The sequence below is a fragment of the Thalassophryne amazonica genome, chromosome 16 (genome assembly GCF_902500255.1).
Source record: "Thalassophryne amazonica chromosome 16, fThaAma1.1, whole genome shotgun sequence".
NCBI lineage: Eukaryota > Metazoa > Chordata > Actinopteri > Batrachoidiformes > Batrachoididae > Thalassophryne > Thalassophryne amazonica.
In genome coordinates, this window is record NC_047118.1 from 22,786,786 (window position 1) to 22,805,578 (window position 18,793).

The window sequence follows — 18,793 nt, forward strand, 5'->3', positions numbered from 1 at the left end:
GACAGCATTTTACGGCCACGTTGAGTTTTTTTTTTTTTTTTAGACTTCGAGAATAAAGCCAGAATATTATGAGAATAAAGTCATATTATTACGAGAATAAAGTCATAATTTCATGAGGAAAAATATTCAGAGAATAAAATCAAAATATTAATGAGAATAAAGTCAGAATTTTATGAGAAGAAACTCGTATTATTATGAGAATAAAGTCATAAATTTATGAGAAAAACTCGTATTATTACAAAAATAAAGTCGTAATTGTATGAGAAAAACTCATTACGAGAATAAAGTCATAGTTTTATGAAAAAACTTGTATTTGTTATGTTTTGGACGCGGGCGGAGAACCGACCCAGCGTTTGAAGGACCCAGCATAAAATAAGCAGAGCACGGTTCAAAGGATAACAGAATTTAATAAACATAACAGTGAGTGATATTAAACAACTAAACAGTCCGCGGTCTGGTGAGGTGAAAACACGGCGCGCTCTCAGCAGCGCAAACGGTCCGGAGCCACAGCAGTTCGGACCCAGGGACACCGCCGACACCCCCCAGGTGGCCGCGACAAACTGAGTCTGTGAAGAAAGAAAACATGAGGTGAGTCCAACTCCACACAGAGAGACAACTCAAAAGGTGCACGCAATCAGCAAACACTTCCTGGCTTAAATCTATACATCAGCTTCTTACCCTGCAGGCACGGAACAACACAGTTCAAATCTCCACTGTAGCAGAAGCTGATTAGACAATTAGCATAACGTGACAGCTCACCAACACAAGGTGTGAGGGACACCCAATCCACAGTCATTACTTCATAAAAGTCACCAAAACCAAATTACCTCAGGAAGTGTGCTGAAGAGCGTGAGACCTCACCCAATCCTCCTTCACAGACTGTGGCGTCAAACCTGGAGCGGTCTGTGCGTCCATGATGGTGAGATTGTTCTCCTGACGTCGATCTCACACGTCTGCTCACAAGGTCGAGTCTCTGGCCATCACACACTGTGCATTCAAGGTTTAAATGCAGCAATCTCTGATTAAGACAAAATACACCACAGCTGTGAGTCCTGATGACCTGCACGTGATAACAAGCCTCAGGTGTTCAGGGTGAGGTCCTGATGCTCAGCCACTCAGTCCTGAATGCATACCACCCGGTGGGAGAAACAGAAAACAAAAACCAAGCCAGCCAAACACCCCAGCCCACAACAGTACCCCACCCTCACGGGAAGCCTCCCGGCGACCACACGGACCTGGGCCAGGAAAAACAAAGCACCCCTCCAGGGACCATGGCTGGAATGTTGGCTGGGAACAAAAAACACCTCCTGCAGCTTCAGCTCCTTGTGCTGACGATCCAGCTGGGAAAGGCCCGTCTCCAGGAGCTGTGCGTTACTGTGCTCTGATGACAGCTTCATCATCAGCTGCTCCACCTGCAACGTTAATCTCTTCATGCAGTCATTGATCATCTCAATGTTGAGCCTCTCCAGCTCTTCCCTCAGCTGGATAACGCACGCTCCCAGCCGCCTCTTCTCTATCAACAGGGAACTCCGTGCCGAGACCATCACTCTCATCCTAGAGCCCATCCTGAGCCTGTCTGCAGCAGACTGCTCCGCAGCTGACACTCCAGTGCAGAGACATCCTTTGTTGACTTGAATGGTCTTGCCCTCTGTTTCGTTTAGCAAACCTGTTAAGAGTCTCCACCTTTGCGTTCATTCCTGTCGACTCTTGCTTTAGTTGTTCACTTTGCAGTTTGGCCAGGAGTTCTTAAACCTGTGCACTCAGCCTTCTTCCGACTGTGTTAAAGTCTGCTTAGTCATAAAACAAAAAGAAAAGACAAACACAAACAACCATACCAAACCCCCCCCCCCAGAGGATCGTCCCATCAAACCCCAGGAAGAGGAGAAAAGAAAAAACACAACCCAAACCTAAGCTTGCAAACAAAAGAAAACACTAACACCCCCCCCCGGACGACATGTAGGGACCAACACCCCCCAGAGGACATCCCGCCAGCTCCAGGAGTAATAACCACAGCCGAGGTCCCTCTGGGATCCAAAGTCACTCACAGGGACTCCCAGCGCCTCCCAGAGGACCGTTCCATCAAACCCCAGGAGACGCCCCCCCTCATGACTAACAGACCCAGCCCTGGCCGTCCACGGCTAGATGGACCCACAGTCCTTTCCCCCCCAGAGGACACCACAGTCACACCCTGAGGGCGGAAACTGGGGGAAAAACAAAAAAAATACCCCAACCCCACCCCCTCAGCGCAGTGGAAACTGGAAATACGTCCAGTGTCACCAACCACGACTATACCCCAAAAGTCAACCGGGAAAAGTGGAACAGCGGTAATGGCATACGGCACAAGACTGCGCCACCCCTCCGACTTTTAAACCAGCCACCAGCTGCGGGTATATTCCACTGCCCCAAACCTCAGCTACGCCAATGGCGTACGGCTCAAAGGCGCGCTGAAGCCGGAGGTGGAACAGGGAAGTAAAAAAAAAAAAACCCTAAACCCCCCCCACCCGGGTGCAGAGGTGACCTGGGAAACGCCCAGCATAACTGAACTGCACCACCCCAGCAACGCCGACAACGTACGGCTCAAACGGCTGGGGCCGGAGGAGAAGAGAGGGCACAACAAAAACAAAAAAAAAAAAAAAGAAAAAAGAAAAAACAACCCAATTACCCCCCCCATCACCCCCCAGAGGACCGTCCCATCAAACCCTGGGAGGTGAAACCAAAAGAAATAAAAAAGAAAGACTAACAGACTAACATAAAGTCACCTGGGTCAAACTATGCTCCAGACAGCCTGCATTTTCAACTCCACCAGACCACAGACAGTGCTTAAAAACCCACAAAAACAACAAATTAACCCCTGATAAAAACACCTCATACTAAAACAAGAAACAGATAGACCAATAAAAAAAAAAAAAAAAAAAACTACCATTGGCTTACATCAAGTGCAAAGAATGGAAAAACGTATTTTCCATCCTTTGAACCTAGACGGTAATGTGACTCTGTCACCAACAGAGGGAGCCAAAGTACCAAATAAGAAAATCCCTGTGGTAACAGAGTAAAAACCAATACACACTGCTGCAAACGACAGCAGGTTATACCAAACAGCTTAACGTGCAAACTAAATACCACCGGGGCTGCTACAACAGGCGTCGGAGCCCGCTGCACGGGAGGAGACGGGCTACAGCCGTAACAGCGGGGTGCGACGCGACCCAAGCTGTAAACTCCGCCATGCGCGCACCAACGCGCACAACCCGGGCGGAGCGCACCCGCAACTGATCCCGGATCAGCTCCAACATCTGCTGCAGCCTTCCCGGCAAAAAATACCGTCTCTGCTTCCGCTGGTCCATTGTTAAATGGCCAGAGACTACTGTTATGTTTCGGACGCGGTCGGAGCACCGACCCAGCGTTTGAAAGACCCAGCATAAAATAAGCAGAGCACGGTTCAAAGGATAACAGAATTTAATAAACATAACAGTGAGTGATATTAAACAACTAAACAGTCCGCGGTCTGGTGAGGTGAAAACACGGCGCGCTCTCAGCAGCGCAAACGGTCCGGAGCCACAGCAGTTCGGACCCAGGGACCCCGCCGACACCCCCCAGGTGGCCGCGACAAACCGAGTCTGTGAAGAAAGAAAACATGAGTTGAGTCCAACTCCACACAGAGAGACACAACTCAAAAGGTGCACGCAGTCAGCAAACACTTCCTGGCTTAAATCTATACATCAGCTTCTTACCCTGCAGGCACGGAACAACACAGTTCAAATCTCCACTGCAGCAGAAGCTGATTAGACAATTAGCATAACGTGACAGCTCACCAACACAAGGTGTGAGGGACACCCAATCCACTGTCATTACTTCATAAAAGTCACCAAAACCAAATTACCTCAGGAAGTGTGCTGAAGAGCGTGAGACCTCACCCAATCCTCCTTCACAGACTGTGGCGTCAAACCTGGAGCGGTCTCTGCGTCCGTGATGGTGAAATTGTTCTCCTGACGTCGATCTCACACATCTGCTCACAAGGTCGAGTCTCTGGCCATCACACACTGTGCATTCAAGGTTTAAATGCAGCAATCTCTGATTAAGACAAAATACACCACAGCTGTGAGTCCTGATGACCTGCACGTGATAACAAGCCTCAGGTGTTCAGGGTGAGGTCCTGATGCTCAGCCACTCAGTCCTGAATGCATACCACCTGGTGGGAGAAACAGAAAACAAAAACCAAGCCAGCCAAACACCCCAGCCCACAACAGTATTATTCCGAAAATAAAGTTGTAATTTTATTAGAAAAAAACTCGTAATATTACGAGACTAAAGTTGCATTTATACGAATAGGGATAACCCTGCAGACTGCCAGTTCCAGCCATCTCCTCCTCCACGAAAGAGGTGATTTTGGGACCTACTAATCGCCGGAACTACAGGCGAAGTCTGTGTGGTTCCTCCTCTGGAATAGACACATTTTCTGGCATATTCTTTTCAAAGTTCTAATACGGATGATAATGCAGTGCAAATGGGCCAAAAGTTGAAGTATTTCCTTATTTGTAAAACCTACACTGTAGTACAACTTAACAAAGTGCTCCACAGATCTCATTTTAAGATGCAGTTTTTCTCATAAAATTACGTCTCTATTCTCGTAATAATATGAGTTTTTTTCATAAAATTACGACTTTATTTTCAAAGTCTAAAAAAAAACCCCTTCAAAGTGGCCCTAAAATGTCGTCGTAAGGTAGTCTATTTGGCATTCATCAATAAAATAATTTGTCCCCCTATTACTTCCGCTGATGTTCAGCTCCAACTGGAGAGGTGGATGTGTGGATGGACTGTGGAATGCCCTCCACAAATGCTGACTGTGTTCTGACCTGGAAGGTAGGCAAATTAATTAGACATTGTTTTGCTGAAATAATTATGTATCATCATACACCCTCACCAATTTTTGTTCTCTTTTTCTCTTCATCACATGTAGATGCTTCCTGTTTCACAGTCTCGTGGTCACATTCTTGGATATGAAGTCAGACTGTTGTACAGAAATGGTTCTACTGCTGTGATGAACATGTCTGCGGCTGAACCGCGTGGGCAGCTGGTGTGTGATGATATGCAGTGCCATCTCACCTCTTCTCTAAAGGATGTATCATCAGCGACTGTCTCGGCTTACAGTGTTCACGGTGCCACGCTACCTGCTCGTGTAGATGTGCCAGCGACAGGTATCAGCAGCCCATCTTGTCATACGTTTTGCACCAGGATGAGAATATGATGCATTTACCTCCAGGTGCATAGCCAAAAATTGATTTTGCATGTAGCGCTGCTCATGTAGCAGTTAATGTTCCCAGAATTTCCTAACATCAAGTTGTTTTCTGAAGCATTTGTGTCTTTTAGTGTTTCAAGCAATTGACACCAGTGAATATTTTTTGAGGCAATTGTTTTCAACATTTCAGTCCAGTTGAAGTTATTTTGAAGCAGTTGTTTCAGTTACAGTTTTGAAGAAGTTATTTTTTTTAACTTTCTTTTTCTTTGTTTTTTTTTTCTTTTTTTGGTGTTTCAAGTGTATTAAAAGTGAATTGATTTTGAAGAAATTATTTAATTTAGTCTTTCAAGCATTTCGTACCAGCAAATTATGTTTGTGAATCAAAAATTCTGTTTTATGTTTCAGGTATTTTGAAGCAATGTTTTTCTGAAGCAATTGCTTTTATTGTTTAAAGGGTGAATCATTTTCTAAAGCAGGATTTTAATGTTTTACAGTAAATTTTAGAGGCAGTCTTTGGTGCATCAAGTATTTTGGAACAGTGAATCATTTGTGGAAAAAATTATTTTAGTGTTTTGAAACAGTGAATTGTCTTCTGATGCAGTTGTTTCAGTCACTTCGAAATGGAATTTCTGGATCTGTTGATTCAATTTATTTATACAGCACCAAATTATGTTATCTCGTGGCGCTACATACAAGTAACGTCTAGACATTACCCAACCCATGAGCAAGTAGATTGGTAAGATTGGTTTAAAAAAATACTGTTTTTTGATTATGGGAAGAAACCTCAAGCAGACCAGGCTGAGTGGGGTGACCATCTACTGTGGTCATTCTAACAAGACAAAAGAGAAAGCATAAGATCGACAGAACATGTAATGGCAGAAATGTTGCAGCTAAACAACCATTTGTAGTCTGCTGTTCACACTGACAGGATAGTTGAAAAGACAACAGTGATGTGTATATTAGAGTCCCAGTGAAATACATAGACTCTGTTTGTAATGGACTGTGATTGTATTGACACCAGATCAGTCATTAAGGTAGGAGATTTCCCATTGCTCACCCCAACCCAAACATGTCTCAAGCCTTTCCCCCAGAATGTAGTCTTCCAAAAAAGTGAGTTCCAAAGTTTTAGTAGAGGCTACACGCGTATCAATAAATATTCACACCAGTTCAGAGATAATCACATGTTCATCCCACACCAATTTGAAACCAGAAATTCTTTCAGTAATGACTCACACTAAAGTGCTCGAATTAGATCCAGGGTCCTTTTCAGTCACTTCATTCTAGTGTTATGAACACTTTAAATTTTTTTTAGCTCTTCTTTATTTCAATCATTTCACATCAATAAATCATTTTTTTAACGCAACTGTGCATTGTAATAGTTAAAAGATTTTAAAATAATATTTTTGGAACACATTTGTTTCATGGCTGTTTTGAGACTAGAGCTACAATAATTAATGAAATATGAAAATAACTGTTGCGCCCCTATTTGAGGCTGACTAAATGTCTGGAGCTTCTGGTTAATTTATTTTGAAGTAATCTTGTGTGTAGTAAATTCTTTATTGCTAGCAGTTTTCTTTTTAAATATGGAAGTGGTATGTACTCTGTTGTGTGTTGGGGGGGTGTGGCTGGACATTTTGGTGTTCTTTTCTTTTCTTTGCTCTCCAGGTGGTATGAAAACTGATTTGTCTGTGGAGAAGGTGCTGGCAGAAGAGTCCTTCACCCTCATCAACGTTATGTGCAGCACCTGTGGATGGTGCTCACATGCAACCTTAAAGACTTTCAGCTGAAGCAGATAATTAGATGGCGTTCTGCATTTAAGCCATGTGTGATTCAAGCAGAATTGCCGGGAACTCGACCTTGTGATGTTCGTTTGTGAGACACTGAGGACCGCGCCTGGGTTTGACACATCGTGCCTGTGAAGCAGGAAGGGTGAGGGACACATGCTGTCAGCACACATCAGAGGTGATTAATTGTTTGACTACTTGTTGATAGTAACTTGGTATTTTGTTACGCAGTATATTTGAATTGTGATGAGAATTGTGCAGCTCGCTTCTCACTGCTGTGGCGTGCGGACAACTGATCCTCCACCTGTTGTGAGAAGCTGCTCATTTACATAAAGCTTAAATACAGACCTGAATGTGTTGCTGATAGTGTGTGCCTTTTGAAGGATATTGCTTGTAACTGCTGACTTACCTCACCTCTTCTATCCTTCGCAGAGAGTCGGTTTGTCGTGTCCACCTGGGGGGTGTTTGGCGGTAAAATTGAGTCCAGAAGCGCCGGGCTTCGATCCTTTTAGGCGCTGGAGAGCGTGCCAGCCTTCACTCCACCAGACTGACGCATCTTTTGTTCATTCACTTTGTTATGCACCAGAGGGTGGAAAGAATAAATTGTTTTGTTATTGGAACCGCTTTCTGGTTATTTTAGCGCTGGGTTCCGTCAGACGCAGGTCTGCTCCTCAACCCGCGTCGACACATAACATACTCAATTCAGTGCCCTTCTTGTTTGTACTGGGAGTTTAATATTATTATGTTTTATAGGTGTGCTCAATCTTTCAAGGTTATTACTTTCTGAAAAGTGCTGCTGTCATTATTTCTCTAATATTTCTCACTGGAAATTCTATTTTTGAAAGGTAAACAGAGTAACGGCCAAGCCATTGTCTTGAAGATGAACGAAGAAAATCTAAATGTGTCCTGGAACCCGCCCTCTGAGCCCTCTGACAACCTGAAAGAATATGTGGTGCAATACAAGCAAGTAGGACAACCTCCACCCCAAGGATTTGATTGGGACAGAGTAAAGAAAGGCCAAACAAGAAAAGTTCTTAAAGGTCATTTTGATTGGGATGCTTTTAATTCAGAAGCTGAGTTAAATCAGAATAATAGAAAATATTATGTTGAAGATGAAACCTTAAACAAAAAACTTTGAATTGAGCAAGAGAAATATTACAGAATGCAAAAACATTCATTTAAACTTACAGACTATTGCAAATGACATTGTGATCTGTAGTGAGAGTACAGAGCAGGATGACACAAGCCTGGAGAGGTGGAGATATGCTCTGGAGAGAAGGGGAATGAAAATCCTTAGGAGCAAGACTGAGCACATGTGTAAATGAGAGGAAGAACGGTGGAATAGGGATGTTGCAAGGAGTACAGGTGTTGAAGGTAGTTGAGCTTAAATACTTGGGGCAAACGATAGAGGACCTCAAGTAAAGCATTTGATTCATTTGATCAGACTGTTCTTTCGGACATCCTGAGAATTCGTGTTATCCATGAGAAGCTACTGGATGTCATAGTTAGCCTATACACAGATACTGTGAGTGCTGTGCAAAGTGGAGGCAGAGACTCTGAGATTTTCCCAATGAAAACAGGCGTTTGTTCATCGGGGTCTGTTCTGCCTCCTACACTGTTCAATGCTTGCATGGACTGGGTGTGGGGTGTGGTTGTGGAAACCAGTGACTTGGGTGCTTTTGTTGTTAAGGAAAGGTTTACTGATCTTGACTTCACAGATGATGCTGTGATCTTTGCGGAATCAATGGATACTCTGATTGCAGCACTTGAGAAGCTGAGTGATGAATCTGAGTGGGTTTCAGATTGTCCTGGATCAAGACTAAGATTCAGGCTTTTAACAGTTTCCTGGACTCAGCCATCAGAAGTGTATCTGTATGGGGTGAAAGTATTGAACTAGTAGAGATATTCACTTATCTTGGCAGTGACATACATTTCTGTGGGTCCTCTGCCTTTATGATTATGGAGTCATGACGTCACTGGATAGATGTTTGGTGATGCTGATATTTTTTCAGAAGAATGAAGGTCCAAGTTTTCAGGGTTCTGGTGCTACCTGTCTTGTTGTATGGTTGTGGGACGTGGATGCAAACCAGTGACCTAAAGTGACAACTTGATGTCTTTGGTACTAGGTCTGTTGGGGGATCCTTGGGTACTGCTGGAATAGGTGTGTATCAAACGAGCACTTATGAAGAGAGACTAAAATGATGAGCATCACTTGCATTGTGAGGGAGCGACAGTTTCGTGGGCACATTTGCCTGTGCATGATCCAGCACACAGGTGCATGAGTGTTGAGGGCCCCAGCCGCTGGAGAAGGCCAAGGGACTGCCCACATTTTAGCTGCCTGTGGCAGATAGATAGTTATTTTAGAGATGTTGCCATCCAGGACTCAAGGCAGTTCTGTGGTGTGGATGCAGCAACTATCCAAAGTAATGGATAGTGTGATAGAGAGGTGAAGAATAGAGTGCAGATGTAGTGCAAGCAGGGTGGAATAGGTGGAGAATGGCGACAGGTTTGTCTTGTGAACAGGCAGTCCTTGTGAAACGTAAGGCAGACAGAAGACCAGCTATGTTGTACGGCTTAGAGGCAACAATACTAACAAAAAGACAGGAGGCAGAGCTGGAGGTGGTAGAGCTGGAGATTTTTTTTTGGGGGGGGGGGGGGGGGTGTAGTGAGGATGGACCAATCAGAGGAGCAGCACAGGTAAGACGTTCTGCAGGAAGAGAGGTGAGACAGACAGAGGGTTTGGACATGCACAGAGGAGGTAACCAGGTTATACAGGAACACGGACGCTGAGCATAGAGCCACTAGGTAGAAGGGAAAGAAGTCAAAGAGGAGGTTTATGTATGTTTTGAGGGAGAACATAGAGGTGGCTGGTGGAAGATGCAGAGGACAGGGTGACATGGAAACAGATGATCTGTTATGGGAACCCTTACAGCTACAAGAAACAGGAGATGCAGTTCTTTTAAGAAGTTTACAAAAATCAGAATATCATAGTTGTTCTTATCTTCACAGTTGGATTTGTGCTTGATGGAAGTTCACTGTGGTGGTCTGTGTCTTCACCTGCAGGTCGATTTGCGAAGTACACACCCTACTTAGTGTCACTCTTCACAATATCGCACAACTTTAAAGCCCAGCAGCTGTCTTCTGCCATTGGATATTCCCTGGAAGGAAGTATGTGTTTACACTGGAAGGACTCTTCTTTAGAACTTCTTCCCCAGAACACAATGCTGCATTTAAAGACATTTTTTTTGCATCTGATCTCAATTTGTATTAAACAGAGTGTAAACTGATCATGTGGTTCTCTTTCTTTTTAGTTCCTTCCAAAGTATCGTCATTTAAGGTGAATTCCATTGACGCCACTCGCGTGACACTGTTTTGGGAGCCCATTCCACTGCTCAAGCAGAACGGGACGATTATCAGCTACCAAATAGGAGGAGTCGACCAAACAGGTATATAAAACAAGAGGAGTGATGACTGTTGGCAACAGGAAATTATTTGTGTATAGGCAAAGGTAGAGAAGTGCTTCTTGGAGAATGATTGACTCTTTGATGTTATGGTATGGTGGCTGATAAGGACCACAACACTTCCAAGTTAAGATAGTACAAGTGAATGCAGAAAACATTTCCAAATATAATACATGCCTACATCAGTTCAACAACAGGTAGCTGCATGAAGAAAATGTTTTGCAATTTGGATAATGTCAAACAGAAAACATAAACATAAGTTACAATACAACATATTTAATTTGATAATGCGTCTGCTGCAAATAAGATAAACTTTATTAATCCCACAATGGGTAAAATCACTTGTTGCAGCAGCCAAAGTAAAGATAAAAATATTAACATTAAAGAAAGGTGACTAAAGTACTCAACAAAAATATAAACGCAACACTTTTGGTTTTGCTCCCATTTTGTATGAGATGAACTCAAAGACCTAAAACTTTTTCCACATATACAATATCACCATTTCTCTCAAATATTGTTCACAAACCACTCTAAATCTGTGATAGTGAGCAATTCTCCTTTGCTGAGATAATCCATCCCACCTCACAGGTGTGCCATATCAAGATGCTGATTAGACACCATTAGTGATTAGTGCACAGGTGTGCCTTAGACTGCCCACAATAAAAGGCCACTCTGAAAGGTGCAGTTTTATCACACAGCACAATGCCACAGATGTCGCAAGCTTTGAAGGAGCGTGCAATTGGCATGCTGACAGCAGGAATGTCAACCAGAACTGTTGCTCATGTATTGAATGTTCATTTCTCTACCATAAGCCGTCTCCAAAGGCGTTTCAGAGAATTTGGCAGTACATCCAACCAGCCTCACAACCGCAGACCACGTGTAACCACACCAGCCCAGGACCTCCACATCCAGCATGTTCACCTCCAAGATCGTCTGAGACCAGCCACTCGCACAGCTGCTGAAACAATCGGTTTGCATAACCAAAGAATTTCTGCACAAACTGTCAGAAACTGTCTCAGGGAAGCTCATCTGCATGCTCGTCGTCCTCATCGGGGTCTCGACCCGACTGCAGTTCGTCGTCGTAACTGATTTGAGTGGGCAAATGCTCACATTTGCTGCCGTTTGGCACGTTGGAGAGGTGTTCTCTTCACGGATGATGCGAAGGAGATGTGTTGCACTGCATGAGGCAAATGGTGGTCACACCAGACACTGACTGGTATCCCCCCCCAATAAAACAAAACTGCACCTTTCAGAGTGGCCTTTTATTGTGGGCAGTCTAAGGCACACCTGTGCACTAATCATGGTGTCTAATCAGCATCTTGGTATGGCACACCTGTGAGGTGGGATGGATTATCTCAGCAAAGGAGAAGTGCTCACTATCACAGATTTAGACTGGTTTGTGCACAGTATTTGAGGGAAATGGTGATATTGTGTATGTGGAAAAAGTTTTAGATCGTTGAGTTAATCTCATACAAAATGGGAGCAAAACCAAAAGTGTTGCGTTTATATTTTTGTTGAGTATATATTGCAGTGTTTACTGGTGAATGCATAAATACTGGTGTGAACAGATTACATAAAAATAGAATATAAGTAAATATGTATAGGCATAACATCTAATTTGCACAGGATAAATTGCACAGATGTGCATGTAATAAAGCACAAAAAGCGGTGGGAGACATAGTTAATGGTGCAAAAGCGGCACGTGGTTATACAGTCTAACGACTTGGAATATATGACCTCCTTTGCACTGAGGGTGCAGCAGTCTATTACTGAAGGAGCTTCTTAAGGCTCCCACAGTCTTGTGTAGGAGGTGTGACAGCAAATTCAGTCAGCACACAAATGTAGAAACATTTTGTAAAGTTTCACTATGCAATAGAAGTATGAACAAATCAGTGGAACAGAAACTTTTAAGTGCATTCTAGACTTCATTGTATTGTGAATAAATGAAAATACTGCTTCCGTTGCATTGTGAAGCTTTGTAAAGCATTTCTGTATTTGGGTGCATTGTGTGAATTTGCAGCAGACACATTGATAATGAAAATGTTGAATGTACTGCAGTTGATATTTGTTTGTGTTCTCTATGTTTGCAGGCATTTTTATCCCATTTGCAAGATGTTTTTGATGGAACTACCTGTTGTTGAATTGGTGGAAATTTGTTTTTCATTATTATTATTATTATTATTATTATTATTTTACATTTCTGTTTTCTACTTCTGCTGGGGTTGTCTTAATGAGAAAGTCTTACGGCCCCTATCAGCTATCGTATTGTCATTGTTTTAATTTCTTGTTTAATGAACTACAGAAATCACTGCTGGAAAACAAGAAAAAGACAATAAATAGGATGAAGCAGATCAATGAGTAAAGAAACTTGTAGACAGTCATAAGTAATGTGCTGTGTCTCGGGCTCTCAGTTACCGAATCTCACTATTTTCCAATCAATTCCTTTCTTACTAGTGCACACTGTGACTGCATCTTTGCAAAATGAAAATCAGACTTTTGACTTGTTGGATCTCAGTCCGGGCTGGGATTATGAAGTGTGGATAAGAGCTGTGACGGCAGCGGGTCCAGGAAGTCAAACCACCACACACTTCAAAACGAAAGACCAGGAAAGCTTTGGTATGGAATCACATTGTAGGCATGTATCACAGGATGTATAAGGGTTTCTAACTAGTGTATTGTTCTTACAACATGACAGTGAGTTTAATCACATTTAATTGGTCTTAGCATGAGATCAACTGAACAATAGCATGAACCTCTCTGATTTCTCCATCTGTCTCAGCACCCTCAGCGTACCTGATGATAGCATCATTTGCTATGATTGGTTTATGCACCGCTGTTTTTTTACTCAGGTGAGATCATCGTCTTCTCTGGTGTTTCTGAAGTGTTAATTTGACTCCGAGCTACATCATATATAGAGAGTACTGTGCAAATGTTTAGCTCCTTCATACACCACTGTAATATTTATACATAAGGAAAATGTGTGATAATTTTTTCTATGATAATAATAATATTTCTTTTATATTGCAAATACACTTACAGTTGTATAATTAAAATTTTACATTCAAGGTTTTGCACAAGTTAAAGTACAATGAAAGGCATCAGGGGGCTGATGCATATTCTGAGAGCTCTGCAAACTGAGGTACAAGTTTATATTGTGAATACTTATTGTTCGCAATACTTGCAGCGAGCTTCGAAGAACTACACATAGTGGAGTGATTTTTTTTTTTAATTATATATGACTTGACATGAGTTCGTTGTTGCTTCATCCTGAAGTCACATACCAATTGATCCCAAATATTTTACTGATCAATATCAAAATCTCTAGTCACATTGGGCCTCATGTATCAACATTGCTTACGCCGATATTTGAGCGTATATGGGGTGTACGCCAAAACGGCTGCGCTACTTGGCATTTATCAATGTGGTCGTTGGCGTACGCTGCACTGAAAATATACACCAGGTCGAGAGGTGGCGTAAATTATACACCAAAATGAACCAGCGCTGGAATCCACATAAAAATGAAGATGATCAACATGATAAACAGTGCCATTATACAAATCAATGCATATGTTACATAAATAACACTTTCCTGATTATACTACATAATAATCAATACAAATCCCGCCTTTGCGGGATTGTTATGGAGCACGATCCGTGGCCACAGCTCTGACTGCAAAGAAAGTGCTGCTCGCCTTTTTCTCCAGACTTCGAGCCTGGAGCCAGAGCAGCGCTGAGCTGGCTGTTGTTTGTGTGCATGCACTGAACAGCAGTTTGGAGTATTTGGCATTCTTAGAGTCCCTGAACCGAGTCCTGTATGGGGCTCCAGTGGGGGACTCCATTGTTCTGCTGGGGAACTTCAACGTACACGTGGGCAATGACAGAGACACCTGGAGAGGTGTGATTGGGAGGAGCAGCCTCCCCGATCTGAACCCAAATGGTTGTTTGTTATTGGACTTCTGTGCTAGTCATGGACTGTACATAACGAACGCCATGTTCCAACATAAGGATGCTCATAAATGTACATGGTACCAGAGCACCCTAGGCCGAAGATCGTTGATCAATTTTGTGTTTGTTCTTCTGATCTGAGGCCGCATGTTCTGGTCACTCGGGTAAAGAGAGGGGCAGAGCTGTTAACTGATCACGATCTTGTGGTGAGTTGGATCAGAGGGTTGGAGAGGACTTTGGACAGACCTGGTAAGCCCAAATGGATAGTACGGGTGAACTGGGAACGTATGGAGGAGCCCACTGTCTGACATATCTTCAACTCACACCTCCGAGGAGCTTTTCTAGCATCCCTGAGGAGGTTGGGGCATTGAACCAGAATGGGCAATGTTCAAAGCTTCCATTGCTGAAGCTGCAGCAGGGAGCTGTGGACTGAAGGTCTTAGGTGCCTCAAGGGGCGGCAACCCTAGAACACTGTGGCAGACACCGGTGGTCAGGGAAGCTGTCCGACTGAAGATTCCGGGATATGTTATCTCAGAGAACTCCAGAGGCAGTTGCAAGGTACCGACAGGCCCGAAGGGCAGCAGCCTCTGCTGTGCGGGAGGCAAAGCAGCTGTTCACCTCAACTGAGGATGTAATCCGCTGCTGGAAGGAACATTTTGAAGAACTCCTGCATCAGACCGGAGCGCCCTCTATAGTAGGGGCAGAGCTGGAAGCTGATGGAGGATTTTCATCAATTTCCCTGGTGGAAGTCACTGAGGTAGTCAAACAACTCCGCAGTGGCGAGGCCCCGGGGGGTTGAGATCTGTCCAAAAATGCTGAAGGCTCTGGGTGTGGAGGGACTGTCTTGGATGATACGTCTCTTCAACCTTGCATTGAGGTCTGGGACAGTGCCTAAGGAGTGGCAAACTGGAGTGGTGGTCCCCATATTTAAAAAGTGGGACCAGAGAGTGTGTGCCAATTACAGGGGAATCATACTACTCAGCCTCCCTGGTAAAGTCTACTCCAGGGTGCTGGAAAGGAGGGTTCGGCCAATAGTTGAACCTCTGATTGAGGAGGAACAATGCGGGTTCTGTCTTGGCCGTGGAACAACCGACCAGCTCTACACTCTCACAAGGATCCTGAAGGTGGCCTGGGAATATGCCCATCCAGTCTACATGTGTTTTGTGGACTTGGAGAAGGCGTTTTATCGGGTACCCCATGAAATACTGTGGGAGGTGCTGCGGGAGTATGGAGTGAAGGGGTCCCTTATCAGGGCCATCCAATCTCTGTACTCACAAAGCGAGAGCTGTGTTCGGGTGCTTGGCAGTAAGTCTGACTTGTTTCCGATGGAGGTTGGCTTCCGCCAGGGCTGCACTTTGCCACATATCCTGTTTGTGATATTCACCTGTTGGCTTCAGTGGCCTGTGACCTCCAACACTCAATGGATCAGTTCGCAGTCGAGTGTTAAGCAGCTGCACAGTACAATGAATTTCTTACTTTGCTGCCCACACTGGATGCCCAAATATATATATATATATACATATATATATATATATATATATATGTATATATATATATATATATATATATATATATATGTATAAATATCTAAATATAAGTGGAAAAAAGAAATAACGTAAAATAAGTACGTTGGTAAGAACAATAGAATATAACAGAGCAATGTACTAAAATGGAAATATACATTATAAGAGGAGAAATATAAAATATACTTCTGTAATGGCCTATGTACATAATAGTGCATCAGTGTGCAACATTCAGCAGTAAATGGTTTAGTGCAAATGAGCCAATGGATTCAAGATAGCAGGTATTGTATTCAGTGGTGGGCACAGATAACCAAAAAATAACTTCGATAATAGGTAATCAGATAACCGAAAAGTTATCTTCGATAAAGTTAAAACAATAAACCACCCAAAAATGTATCAGAAGTTACAGATAACCGATAAATTCCAGTATTGTCTCCGGTACAGTTACAACTACTAACAAGCTGATTTTGAGGTTTAACACCACGATCGCTTTTGGAAGCATCAAAGCAACAACAGACCAAAATAATGAGTCAGCACTTCTGTCTTTGAGCGTCCTGCCCCCTGCTGGAAGCTTCTGTTTACTACATGGCTTCCAGCACAGAAGCAACTGAGAGGAGCTGCAAAGCTCAACTCTCTACCCAAGCACAGCACTGCCGTCAGGCCGAGGTCTTGGAAAATAAAGCAGTGCTGAGTTATGGTTTGGTGTATAAATAAAATGAATACTGATAGAATAACTCAATTAATGTTAATTCTGTCATTTGTGCAAAGTTAAGATATAACATATATCTTCTAATGGTGAATAATGCACTAATTCTGAAGTTTTGTAACAAACACAGACAGATGCCATTCTGGGTAAAATGTGCCTCTGATCACACTGATTGGATGATTGATTCTATGTAAACCAACACGTTAATGTGACATGTGTCATGTGCTTTTGTTTACAGATAAATGTGCTTTTGTAAAATATACCATTTTTTATTTGTAAAAAAAGGCATTTTCAAAAAAAAAAAAAAAAAGCCAAGTTGTAATTAGATAACTGATATAACCGGTGTCAAAATAAATAGAACACTGCCATTCGCTCTATTGACGTATCCCATAATCCCTTGCGTGCCAGAGAGTCGCTGCAGTCAAACAACATATAGAGAATCCACATGATGACAATTGTAAATTAATATTATACTACATAAATGTATTTTTTATGCTTTTCATCACGTTAATAAGAAACTGCATGCATGATATCCTGAAAACTTACTAAAACAATTATAACGAATTATCCGTGTCTGCTATGTTTAATCTGCATGGAATTTAATAAACGCAAACCGAATTTCAGACATCTTATGTATATTAGTCTGGAACAAAGAGTACAAACAGTATTGTAAAGAACAATAATCAAGACGTTAAAGAGCAAACTTCACTTTCCCCCAGAATGACATGATCAGGAAGTGAGCGTAGCTCACAGCAGCTCCAACTGAAAATAACGGAGAGACAGCCTGTGATTCTCCCATGTTTACATAAAAAAAAAAGCTTCTGTTTACGTTTTGCTTCTGGAAACATGAGTCCAACATGTGGTTTTTGAATGTACGAGTACAGTTATTGAAAATATCAGCCCAGCTTCAGTTTGAATACTGCCATGAACACTTCTGGCCAGTAGATGGCAGTAGAGACCTTGAAAACTTGCAAACACAAAATTCCAGATAATCTGTGTTGCTACTTGCTACGTTTAAGATGCGTTAATAAAAGCAAACACAATAAAAACGTCTATAAACCCAGAGAATATATTCACGTGAGTTTTAGGCAATAGAGTTTAATGCTGCTGTCCTGATCAGAGTGTCTGAAATGCATTTCTCCTGTCGTGAACGTACTAAGATTACCGTACTAAGAATACCCTACCCATAATGCACCTGGACACAGCATGCCCCACACTAAAACCTTAAAAATTAGCGCATTACTTTAAAACTAAAACATATATCTGATATTTTCACTTTATAAAACTTCAGAAGTGACGTTAATTTAAATAACTTGTACGAAATAAGTTTGGTTAAAATTTGAACCATAAGTTAAAAATGTATGCCTCTGGATGATATTGGCTGCGTATCAGTATGGGGTTAAATAAAAAGAGTTCTGTTTTTTTTTTTTTTTTTGGTGACCAGTTCTCCTTTGCCTGCAGAGGATAGAGCAGTTTCTTCTTTGTGTTTAAATATTTTTAATTTTCATTAATTTTCACAAAACAGTACAAAAACAGAGAAGTGAATAATTATAAATCAGATCAAATCAATTTTATTTATATAGTGCCAAATCACAACAAATAGTTGCCCGAAGGCGCTTTATATTGTAAGGCAAAAGCCATACAATAATTACAGAAAAACCCCAACGGTCAAAACGACCCCCCATGAGCAAGCACTTGGCAACAGAGGGAAGGAAAAACTCCCTTTTAACAGGAAGAAACCTCCAGCAGTACCAGGCTCAGGGAGGGGCAGTCTTCTGCTGGGACTGGTTGGGCTGAGGGGAGAGAATCAGGAAAAAGACATGCTGTGGAAGAGAGCAGAGATCAATCACCAATAATTAAAAGCAGAGTGGTGCATACAGAGCAAAAAGAGGTGAATAAAAAGAAACATTGGGTGCATCATGGGAACCCCCCCAGCAGTCTAAGTCTATAGCAGCATAACTAAGGGATGGTTCAGGGTCACCTGATCCAGCCCTAACTATAAGCTTTTTCAAAAAGGAAAGTTTTAAGCCTAATCTTTAAAGTAGAGAGGGTGTCTGTCTCCCTGATCCGAACTGAGAGCTGGTTCCACAGGAGAGGAGCCTGAAAGCTGAAGGCTCTGCCTCCCATTCTACTCTTACAAA

The 18,793-nt window shown here is 42.6% G+C and overlaps 1 protein-coding gene across 2 annotated transcripts in view; it reads left to right on the forward strand.

Moving 5' to 3' along the window:
* Positions 1-18,793, forward strand: part of il12rb2l (interleukin 12 receptor, beta 2a, like) — a 36,201-nt gene that overhangs the window by 8,878 nt on the left and 8,530 nt on the right. For both annotated transcript variants that reach the window (XM_034190273.1, XM_034190274.1), the window contains exons 7-13: positions 4,781-4,857; positions 4,955-5,192; positions 7,863-8,057; positions 10,081-10,185; positions 10,329-10,463; positions 12,933-13,094; positions 13,258-13,327. In XM_034190273.1, the coding sequence (XP_034046164.1) occupies positions 4,781-4,857; positions 4,955-5,192; positions 7,863-8,057; positions 10,081-10,185; positions 10,329-10,463; positions 12,933-13,094; positions 13,258-13,327 (982 nt within the window). The remainder of the gene's footprint in view (positions 1-4,780; positions 4,858-4,954; positions 5,193-7,862; positions 8,058-10,080; positions 10,186-10,328; positions 10,464-12,932; positions 13,095-13,257; positions 13,328-18,793) is intronic.